The 12265-nt window shown below is 33.2% G+C and overlaps 1 protein-coding gene across 1 annotated transcript in view; it reads left to right on the top strand.

Annotated features, from left to right (window-relative positions):
• Positions 1-12265, top strand: part of LOC119830458 (glypican-4) — a 66876-nt gene that overhangs the window by 49887 nt on the left and 4724 nt on the right. The window contains exons 3-6 of the mRNA XM_038353487.1: positions 6201-6324; positions 6903-7013; positions 9521-9677; positions 11843-12005. Of these exons, the coding sequence (XP_038209415.1) occupies positions 6201-6324; positions 6903-7013; positions 9521-9677; positions 11843-12005 (555 nt within the window). The remainder of the gene's footprint in view (positions 1-6200; positions 6325-6902; positions 7014-9520; positions 9678-11842; positions 12006-12265) is intronic.

Raw genomic sequence — 12265 nt, 5'->3', positions numbered from 1 at the left:
CTATCCTTTCACGGGTCTTAAACCATATCTGTAACAAATTTCATCTAAATTGGCCCAGTAATATCTGAAATAAGTACTTTCAAGCAAATAAAGTAACAAACTTCTTCAGCTTTACATATAAATATAGATTACGTAGATGATTTAATGAAATCTTAAAATGAAAGTTGAAATGAATAAATCATATTATTGTTTCAGAATATTTAAAATTATGTGAGAAGCTATCTAATCTATCAATAAAAACTGTAATTAAATAAAGCATTAAACAAATAAAACGTTATAAATATAGAGTTAACTGACCTCGATCGGTATCTATGGAATATTTTAGGCTACCGTAAATAGCTAGTTTATCAATATTATCTATGATTATCGTACAGTCATTTATCTATGGATAGATAAAATTTTGAATACGTAATTTTTTTTATCTTTAATCGAAAAGTAGGAACTCTTTGGTGAGATCGTGATATCGAAATTTAAGAGTTTTCTGTTGTAACATCGAAATAATTTAGGCGGCAATTGAGTGGGTTGTGGGTTTGACCTCCGTAGTCTTACGTAATAATATAACATCTGATTTCGACATGTTTTAAATTAAAATCAATAATTTTAACTAGATATTTAATAACTGGTTGCTGCCGAAAAGTGGAATAATTTCTATTAAACCCTTTATCCCCTTTTAGTTTATACGCATATACCCATTATAATTTAGAGAAACTTTCACTGTAATATTTTCAGGTGTTAAGGAGAGTAGCTCATACAAATAAACACACAAATATTGTTGCGTTTAATTAAAAACTGTTATTAATGGCATATTTGAAACTAGCTGTGCCCCGCGGTTTCACCCGCGTAAGTCCGTATCCCGTAGGAATATCGGAATAAAAAGTTGCCTATATGTTATTCCAGTTATCCAGCTGTCTACGTACCAAATTTCATTGCAATTGGTTCAGTAGTTTTAACGTGAAAGAGTTACAAACATCCATACATCCATACTTACAAACTTTCGCATTTATAATATTAATAGGATGTTAACTACGTAGCTAATAAAATAAAACATTTTGTTTCATTTAATCGACTTATTATTATCGCTTGATATGAAGCACGGCCGGGAGGACTGCTTGTATAGACTATGTAAATACCTACATTGTATCATTTAGTCGGACACACGCGACATTATACTGGCTTATTGCTACTAATTTACCTTCCTCTCCTGTAAAAAGTATATGTAAAAACGCGCATATTTATCTGGCGAATCAAAAAAACGACACGCCATGCGTGTAATGTATGAATGAATTCAAAAATCAATGAATACAATTCAATTGTTTCGTTTCCTGTTCCTACAGTTTTCCTGATGTTTGCTTGTGGCTTAGAATCTTTGGCGTCGGTGGACACAGGGCTCTATGCACTGGAGCGACACGGGACTTCTATGAGGGTTAATAACGTCTTACGTGTTTGACGATAGTTAGTTTTCTATCACATTCAATTTCGAATCATCTGTAGAGAAGAGAGTAACAAAATAATCATTCATTTGAGATTTTTATGTTAGAAAACATATACTATGTGTTCTCGTTAGTGAATGATGATCTATGAATGACTGTTTAATGTTTCGAATCCATCATTCATTACGTTCACTAACTATACCATAGATACCAAAAACTACACCAATGAACAATAACAAGATTCAAATTCAATTCTATGAAACTCTGAACTCATATTATTTAAGACAGCTCATCGTAAGTTCGCAGAATGTTTCCAGAAAACGGAATATATTTTTCATCAACTTTTCCTCGTTGCGGCTCACCTCATTTCTTGGGAATATCGTTTATTTGCATAATACAATGAAAAAAGATATATTTAGATGTTAATACACACCTGTACGATAATTTACAATTTTTGCGTTTGTGTGAAGACCATCCATATCTACTAATAATTAATGAAAATTTATCTGTTATAATTCTTTTTTAACATGCATTTATTTAGCTTTGTCGTGTATGTTTGTATGCTTGTATGTGTGTACCGACTCCTATAGGCACGGTGACAGGCCCGCTTTAAACGGACAATTTTAATTCAAACTTTGTACACTTATCAAGGTGAAATTACATTAATTACTACAATGAGTGGCATTACAATCAGTTTATCTTATTATCCAGATTAGGATTGCTGGGATTCAATGAATTTTTTGCATTTAATGAAATAGTAATGTAATAGTCATTTGGTGTTTTTTTTAAGTAGGTTTATTTTATTTAAAAGATTGCATACTTTGTTTTAATTCATAAATATGAAATGAATTCGTTGTGGCACATGGCATATTTATTGGTTAATGTGTCCTAAAATTTTTCTAATTATTTAATTTTTTATTTAAAGAATAACAGGATAGGTAGGTGGGCAACCACTTAAAGTTTAATTTTGTTTTTAATGTAACTTGTCTCCGTGTCTGTTTCCATTGTGAACATAACGTTTGTTTTCTTATAAAGCCAAGATCATTCAATTGTATATCCATCCATCCATATGATGTATGGAAAAGTCTAGAAGTCGATAAAACTTGGAGAACATGGCTTCAATCTGGATTTAGGTCGAGTGCGTAAATGGGCTAAACCTTTTTGCTTTGATTTGCATCTTACTGGAGCGAGTTTTATCTTTGCATGTGTTTCGTAAATAGAAGACGTGCATTGTATAGAACTTTGTTTCCTTTATGTTTACATGCGAATTTTACACATTATGAAGGTTTCAATAGATATTCATTTATTTATTTAACAATTGAATGTACCCCACAAAATTAAAAATAAAAACAAATACAGAAATGTTCGCCTCGGATTCGCCAATCGAATTTTTAAATCGAACCAGTAGTTTTTGTGCGATAACATTACAGACATACTCACAAATAAAGCTTTCCTCTTTACATTATCTGTATAGGAAGAGATTGAGAACATAAGGCGACCTCATCGCTTAACGGCGATCACTTCCAGCCTGCATAAGATAAAGGTTAAGGAAAAAGTAAAAAAAAATGTTATAGTATAGATAGTATGTGTGAACTGATAAAAGAATTTAAAACACGAGTAAAAATTCGATACTGCTATTTGCTCTCAAATAAAGATCGATTTCAATACTTGTATTAACTCGGAAAATGGTTCATTAATTCTAATAAATTGGAAATGAATTATAACGTCTTCTGGTTCGACCACGCCCGGCGAGTTGATGCGTCGATTTCAAAGCAGATACATTGTAATATATGTTAATACTACAATCGCTCTGTACCGCCTTACTGCCCTGCCTTCTGGTATCTTAATATTAATATCTGGTATTTAAATATTTGATGTGTAATGCACTGTTTGGTCATGCACTTCCAACATTCATATTTTATTGATTATTTTTGAACAAAAATTGAACCGACTTCAATACAGCACAAAAGCGAAAAATAAATTATTATAATAGCTATAAATGCTACCCACTCATCTTTTTGAAGTTATGGGTATGAAGTTAGTAAGTTACTACTTGTGATACTATGTAGTTAGCAGGCAGTATCTATATTTTACTAGCTTTTGCCTGCGGCTTTGTACGCGTTAAATTCAGAGTAGGTTCATAGATGTTATTATACATAACCTTCCTCTTGAATCGTTGTATCTATTTAAAAGAAAAATTCCATCATCATCGTGTAGTTAAAGATTACTGATCCTTGATCCTTTACTCTTAAATACAAAAAATAAGAAAAAAGTTTCTTATATAATCTATATTCATGTATAAAATAAATTCATCTAAACTGAGAATGGAAATAGGACATTTTTATCCTATGTTTTCGGTTTTTCGTGTCGGAAAAGCCGCGTCTGTCTACTTTTTGAAAGCGAGTAAACAATAAGTATCTAGATTTAATAATAAAAAAAAAATTATGATATACCCATACACCATCATGGCTGACAGCTGTTCAACGGAGTGCATAATAATATTTGCCTTAGAGTATAACAATAATTAACACCACACAGGGTATTTCATCCAGCTTTCTATCTTAAAGTAGAATCTAGTATTTAAAAACAATGTACTAACATTAGACCGACGTCGCATAATGATGTATTACTAGTTACAGTAGTTAGTACGGAACTAATATATTCTATGAGCACGCACACCCACACGCACACGCATTATTTGAATACATACATAATCATGTAGTTACGCACATAACAAATGAGATTCATTACCCATTTAAGTGTAAACATGGAAATAATTATCATTGCTATTTCCGAATCAAACGACAAACAGCTTTCGTCGCATAAAAATCACTGTTCTTTTTATTATAAAAAATCCATTTTTATAGTCGATCTTTAATGAAGGAAGCTAAACCACACATTGCATATTATATATAAGCTTCCGAGTTATTATAGTCTTTTTTAAATTTTATGCTATAGATAATTAAGCGAGAAAATGTGACATTTGACTAATTTAATTTAAAAACGCTTCACAAGCGAAACTAAAAATTACTTTTAGATATAATGTTGAACATCTACCGTTCAGAATGAGATACATATTAATCAAGATTTTTATATGCGAAAGGGACAACTATATACTCACGTGTGTAGCTGTCCCTTTCGCACACATAAAATATATTTCAGCCGGTGAATAATACAGAAGAAAATTGATTACGCATTGATGACGGAGTGTTCGCGACAAAATTATCGCAAGTCGCGTCCAATTATATCGAAGCGGTCATTGCACTTCTCACTAAAGACAAAGATGTTATTTGTTTTCGTATTATATTTGTATATGGGTTAAACCCAGGTCCCTTTTACCAAATATTACCTGCCTTAGCAAAGGCTAGTTGATATTATTTTAGACAACACAAACTTTAACAACAATAACTGTTTCTATTAAAATTAGTTCATCAGATTACCTATCACAGGAGACTGATACACAACAAATTTATTATCACACAGAAAATAACATCACGGTTATTGTATGAATACATGTAACAGAACCAGGTTATGACACTAAAACTATAAGAAAAACGCATGTTGCTATCATTTTTATGAACAAATTACTATCTGAAAAGCTTCTGGCGTTCTTTATATAGTTCCATAAACAACTATTTTTAGTCGTGATGTTCATATTTTTTGTTTGATATAAATCACGTGGATTCTGTCTGGTTTACCATTCGTCATTTATGGTTGCTAAATTAGTAATGTTGCTTTATTTAAATAAAGCTTATAATGCTTTATTTAATCCAGAGTTTTTATTAATAAAAACTGTTTTGCTTTATATTGTGTCATCGTTGAAGATTTCTTATTTCTTGTAGTAAATTGTATGGAATAATTTACCTTATACTAGGATGCAACTTATAACGAATTCATCTAGATTCAATAGTTTTATTTTAAGGATTTATAAAAAGAAAATTAATAAAGAAGGAGACGTTTTTGCTTAAAACATTTTTTCATATTACATTAAATTCAAGTTGCATATATATCTCATAGAGAAACATAATGCTACGTCGTATTGCCGAAGAAAACTTGAGAGTTTGTAGTAATCATACAACACATTCACTAATTCAAAACAAAAGTTTGCACTTGAAATAATAATGAATAGATTTTACCTATAAAATGAAATAATAAAAGTTCTCAAAATATATTACATTTCAAGATATCAGATCTGCAAAATTTATAACATATAACGTATTCATGCCACCTGGCATTGAAACTCTATCTCCAAGCAATATTATACGAAACGGCAGTCCACACTATCTAGGTTTACGGCACATGCGGTTTGGGCTTGCGAACAGTATGCAAGCAGGTGCTATATTTAGAATATTTAAATAATTTGAAGCATTGCTAAGCATGCGAAATTACCCAGCGCTGTTTATCTAGCAAATGCAGTAAAACATGAAACGGTGTAGTTTATTTCATTCTCAGCCTCGCATCTCTGTTTTGAATAGAAGTTAGGAAAAAATCTACAATATTCTAGAACTTTAACGACCTGTTTAACAATTGTGTATGTATGCCAAATTTTACAGCAACAGTTTCGCACTATCTTAATTTGTATAAACACACTGATAGTCTAAAGCTCGTTTGTCACTTCGTTTGAACTTCTATAAGTATGAAGTCTGAAGGAACATGGATTAAAATATGTGAAAATCTATCACCCCTACTAAGGGCGAAGTCTTAATTTTTCTCGCTAAATGTTCATCAGTTCAATTAACAATTGGCTAAATCGACATTTCTATGTTCCAGAATTCTTCCGGAAACTTCTACAATTGTCCCGTGAAGAATTCCACGCTATGTTCAAACGGACATATGGAATGATCTACGAACAACACTCGTATGTCTTCGTGCAACTGTTTGAGCAATTGGAGAGGTGAGATCCTTGATTATTTCCTACTTTCTAGCTTGACCATTATTCTAGGTTATGAGACTAGTGTTTTTGGAAGTCAATGATAATAATCTAATCGTCTTAGGAGGTTTTTGGTCCCATTTTTATAACTAAGGCGATAATTCCTATGCAATTTTAGAGATCAATCTACGCTTTATTGCAGTGCTTTACAGCGTGTGGTATTTTTGATGGTCATAATGTGATTTTTTAAGTCCTTGCTTGAATGGCGTTCTGGATTGATAAATAAATGATATTCATTCTGACATTTCTATTTATAAAGTGAATGCCAAAAGTGAAGAACTGTACCTTAAGGGTTAATAGGTTATAGGCTTGGCTAATAGGTTGCCGAATTTTTTATTTATTTAATTTTCGACCAGTAATCGTAGTTGGAATTGCGTGTGGCTACATTTTACGTGTTTACTGCTTATATAAACTGGCAGTTTTTATATGAAAGAGGTATTTATCTTAACAACTGGGATATTTATATACACTTACTTTTGATACTGCATGCCTAGTTTTTAGTTAATTATATAAGGTTACGATTATACTGTTATTTTTACCAGGTACTACACACGCGGCGACACGGACTTTGATTCAATGATGGACAGCTTCTTCGGAATACTCTATCAGAAGATGTTCACGGTACTCAATTCGCAGTATAGTTTCGATGAGAAGTAAGTATTTCATCTAACTTAAAGACGACTAGTTATTGTTAGTTTTATCTTTATAGATCTTACATTGATGTGGACTTAGGGAATAATTAAACATTAATACCATTTATTACGATTATTGCAAATCAGTCGAACTATTAAATGATACAAATGACCTATGCGCGCTGGTATGCTGCATATGCCATCGTCCGATTTGCAACCTAAGTACACACCATTCAAAACTAAGCCTTTGGTTTTGTTTGATGCCGCCTCTAATACCTATAGTTGTCCCATAATCTAAACTATAAAGAACCCTATTTGCTTAGCATTAAGACGCATTGTGCTCTAACATCACTACCGGTTGTAATCGCGCTATAAAAGCAATAGAGCTGACGCTTTTATGTGCACACGTAAACAAAATACGATGGACACGTGATGTCGTGACAAATAGCTAACGGAACAAAATCCTATACAATTGAATTAGAATAACATAAATGTTATTAAATGATACGTGTTCTTACGGCGCATTAAAAACAGATATCGCTCTGTGACTAGGTAAAACACGGTTTTATAACTATATTTAACTCAAATGCATTGAACTATTCCATAATATTAAAGGATGATACGTTTTTAAATCCTCATATTATAAATGCGAAAGTGTGTTTGTTTGTCATTCTTTCACCTCACAATAGTAGAGTATGATTTTTGTACCTGGAGGTAGTTGAGAGATTAAAGAATAACATAAGTTACTTTTTACCGTGCTTAAGCATCTTATTCTTATCAAAATCCTAAGAGATATAAATAGGCATGCGTGTCAAAATCTCTCTTAAAAAATTCCGATAGGTTCTAGATTCCGATAGATTCATTTTCTGGAATCACAGGGGCGAGGCTGCAGACGATCTAGTCTTTCTTAAAACAACGTCTTACACAAAAACAAAAAGTTTCCAATTAAAAAAATCGATAAGACGACAACGTCTATATTTAACCAACGAAAACCTAATTCATGTGTTACAATATGTTTACTCGCTTGCCGCGTAGCCCGCAGAAATAAAAAAAAATAAAAATCTTTTATTGACCTTTTTATATATCACGTAAAACATGGACCCCAGACTCCCGATATAGCTATCCCTGTATTTCAGGAGTCTGTGTCTTTCCAATACAGTACATAAAAGGTCATTTAATTTAAATATTGCATGGTGAAGTGTGTTAAAAGCACAGAATTAAGCAAATAATCTTAAGTATTCCGGGCACGATGTCGCATGCTTGCGCCAATATGCTAATGAGCCTGAGGGACGATAAAGTTGCATGTGAAGCCTAAATTTTTATTAACTATGACCCATTTGTGGGTTATTAATCTGTGGTATTTCTAAATATTTAGCCGCATTTATAAGAAACTTTATTATAAAAAGAAATACAGATAATAATATAAAGCTGAAGAGTTTGTTGGTTGATCAAGCTAATTACTGGAACTGCTGGCCCGATACATAAATATAAATCGATCATTTGCCGTTTATTTACCAAAGATAAAAATAAATATTTCAAATATGAATTATTAGGCATCTTTTGATTAAGATTTTCCTGTAACAAGTTTTTTTTTTAATTTCCCTAAAATAAGTATTGCACAAACTTTATGATTATGCTCACACTGTAGAAGTACGGAAAGTCTATTTAAATAGATAATAAATATCGGGTGATTATCCGCATGAAATACACAATATATTTAGGCGCGAATTCGGCAAATTGCCCGCCGTGTCGGAGAGATAATTATAGGTTTACGGCGCTGTTGGCACAATGCAGCCATTAATCTTTTACCCTGATACAATTTACTGGTGGAGAATTCGGTGCACTCTTTGATCGTTAATTCAATAAGATACAGTTATTTCAACGTTCGTTAAAGTTGTGGGAGATTGTCTTGCAATGTTGTTAGCGGCGTCGATAAAGCATTCAAATTTTTGGGCATTTAATCGGACTTGAATGTATATGTCTATTTTCGTGAATTATATTTGAATCATATCAAGTCATGACTTTGATTAAAATGTTGTTACATTGTAAATTGGAAAAAAACAGTTAGTTGTGGGGAGACGTTAGACACAGGTTAATAAGACATTCAAGAGCAAGCACAGCAAACGTGGCTTTATGCTCTGTATGACTAAGAAGTTTATGTATGCATAAATCTTATACCTTTAAACGAGCAATTCTTGTGTATATATATATATATATATATATATATATATACAAAATTAGAATCTCGGAATCGGCTCCAACGATTTTCATGAAATTTAGTATATAGGGGGTTTCGGGGGCGATAAATCGATCTAGTTAGGAATTTTTTTTAGAAAATGTCATATTCGTGTTTTTTTTCCTGACATCTATTGGTGAATAATAATACTATTTTGCTTCGTAGATAGCTGGACAACTGAAATAACACATAGGCACTTTTTATACCGATATTCCTACGGGATACGGACTTACGCGGTTTCGACCGCGGGTCACAGCTAGTTATAACTTTAACCTCCATCTTAATTTTCCAGGTACCTCAAATGTGTCAGCGAACACATGCGAGACATACAGCCATTCGAGGACGTGCCGTCGAAACTGTCCGTGCAACTGCGGAGGGCGTTCGTTGCGACGCGTACCTTCTATAAGGCACTGCGCGCCGGCGCCGACGTCGTGAGGAATATGATACAGGTATTGGATAGTTAGGTCGCTTTGAGTTAGGCACAGATATAATAACAGTAGATAAACGAGAGCACGGCCGAGTAGTTAGATCATAGTGAGGGGGGAGCAATATTGTAAATTTGACGACTATATGACATTTAAGTAATAAAAAAAATGCTCCCGCAAAGTATTTTGGCACGCCTTCATCGAGGAGTAGTGAATAAGATAATTTTGAATTATTATAATATTTTAACATTGTTTGGTTAGGGTTTGGTTGAACCCCTAAAATCACCCACTTGACTACACCCATAAATAACAGTCAAAGGTTTAAGGTCCGAGAATAGACGAACTGATGCTTGTAAACTAGCTGATTACTTATAAATAAATTAAATTACGCACATTGGGTGTAAATTATGTGATTATTTTGAAATAAGTGAAACTAACAAAGAGAGACAGTCTTTGTAGTCATAATATAGTTTGCTTTTTTACTTTTCCTTCAAACAATATTAGAATAATAATGGCAGTCCATGTAAGCTTCAAACCAATTACTAAGGACACATTTTATTTATTTGATATCGCTTGAATATAACCAATTCATCTATATACCTAGAGATTGTTGAAAATAAATCAAATAATAAATAAATATAGCATTTTGATATACTACTTTCAACATTATCTGTATCTTTGCTTGGTAAATTACATTTCTTTGTATATGAAAGGAAACAGCCCACACCCTCTGCGCTGTAGACATATCCTACAAGGGTAAACATTATTACTCTTATTGACCCTCGCTACTAAGCTAACAAAATGAGTTTTTAGATTGAACGTTTAAGAAGAAGCTGTTTGTAGGATTTTTATCTTCAATATAATTTAAACCTTGAAAGGTTTTTCATAACTCATGTCGGTCTACTTTTCGTGATATCTGTAATCATTTTTTATGCGCCACCTAAAACAGTTATGAATAAGGTTTTTTTTCTGGGCTAATATTGCGTAACCACGCGCGGTAGGTCGTTCTCTATTTGATCATGATTTTGGCAATCAAAGACAATCATCTTAGTTTTTATGACACCATCGATATCCATATTTAGCAAACAAGGAGTCTCAGATCTCTTTGCACAGTCACATAACAGATTAAACATAATTATATATTCTGTGGTCACGTCATTACGATCTTTGGCGCCAGATGATACATCATACATTGCAATACGTTTTATTTGAATGTTACGATGTCTGTTCTCCATTAAAATTAGGTTGGAATATTTTATTGCTTCCTTAATTGGATTTATGTTTCTTAGATACTGCAGTAGATTGTTACTTAGTGGCAAGTAATATGGTATAAAGAGCAATGATTGTTTCTATAATAGAGATGTGTTGTAAAAGTGTGATTTGTAAATAAAAATACAAAATGCTTGTCAATATTTTCATCATAGTTCTATCTTGACTACTTATTTTGTATACTGAAAAAGTACACGTGTAACGTAACATGAAAGTATAAAAAATTAATTTTGCTATGTTATAATAAATTGACTTAAAGATTTTTAATGTCGTCTATTCAGCGGCCCCTTGACGAACGAAATAGTCCGTGACAGACAGATGAACTAAACAACTAACCCAATTAAATCGCGTCGCACATGCCGGCAATTCGCAGTAAAGATTCAAATATTATTATAATTTATTGCTAATTGTTTCGCGCTCGGTTCAAGAGGGTGATGTCATCGGGTTGTTGCTAACACCACACTCGCTAACTGAATGTGTTTGATTAGTGTTAAGGTCAAGGAATGATTTCACCACTCGGTACAATTATGTATTCTTGAAACTGCGCAATTTTTTCAGTTACATGGAAAAGGCCGGAGATATTTTTATTAGTTACATATGGTTAAATCTATGTTTGGTTTTGGTTTCCGCAACATTAACATTTGATTTACATGGATAGGATTTTAAAGATTTCAGCTCAAATCAGTTACTCATACTTACAAAGCGGTGAAATGACTCATATTCATTATTAACAGATATTTAAACAATTTCGTTCCGTAAGTTAGTTTAGCTTATATAGGTAGCTTACATACATATTATAAGCAATGATCGCAAATGAAAAATCTGATTTATTCTGACAATGTCCATTTACTCCAAATCGTCACACAAACAAATTATGTTGCGTACAAAATCATCATGGAGGGCCTAAACACCTTCCCCAGGTTGGAGTGAGCCAAGAGTGCGTGACAGCGTGGGCGCGGCTGCGTTTCTGCGGCTCGTGCGCCGGCGACCCGACGCTGGCGTGCAGCCGCTACTGCCACAACGTCATCCGCGGCTGCCTGCCCGCGCACGCCGACCTCAGCGAGCAGTGGGACGCGTATGTGGGTGAGTGTTGGTTGTGGGTTCTGGGGGTCTGTGGGGTTGGATGAACAGCGTGGGTTCTGGGTAGTTTGTAGAAGGAAGGATTATGGTAAAGCTATGCAAAGGTAGCAAAACAGGATATGAAGACGAAGGAAGTATTGAACCATATATATTCTACCCTTTTATATGGTTTGTATGTAACCGACTTCTTTAGACTCACTTTTAACAAAAAAAAATCAAAATAAAAAACTGTCTCAAAAATGTTACAATAAACAATTCCAGAT

This window comes from Zerene cesonia, chromosome 11, assembly GCF_012273895.1.
Source record: "Zerene cesonia ecotype Mississippi chromosome 11, Zerene_cesonia_1.1, whole genome shotgun sequence".
Classification (NCBI taxonomy): domain Eukaryota; kingdom Metazoa; phylum Arthropoda; class Insecta; order Lepidoptera; family Pieridae; genus Zerene; species Zerene cesonia.
The sequence above is the reverse complement of the archived record's forward strand: the minus strand, read 5'-3'. Positions and strand labels throughout refer to the sequence as shown.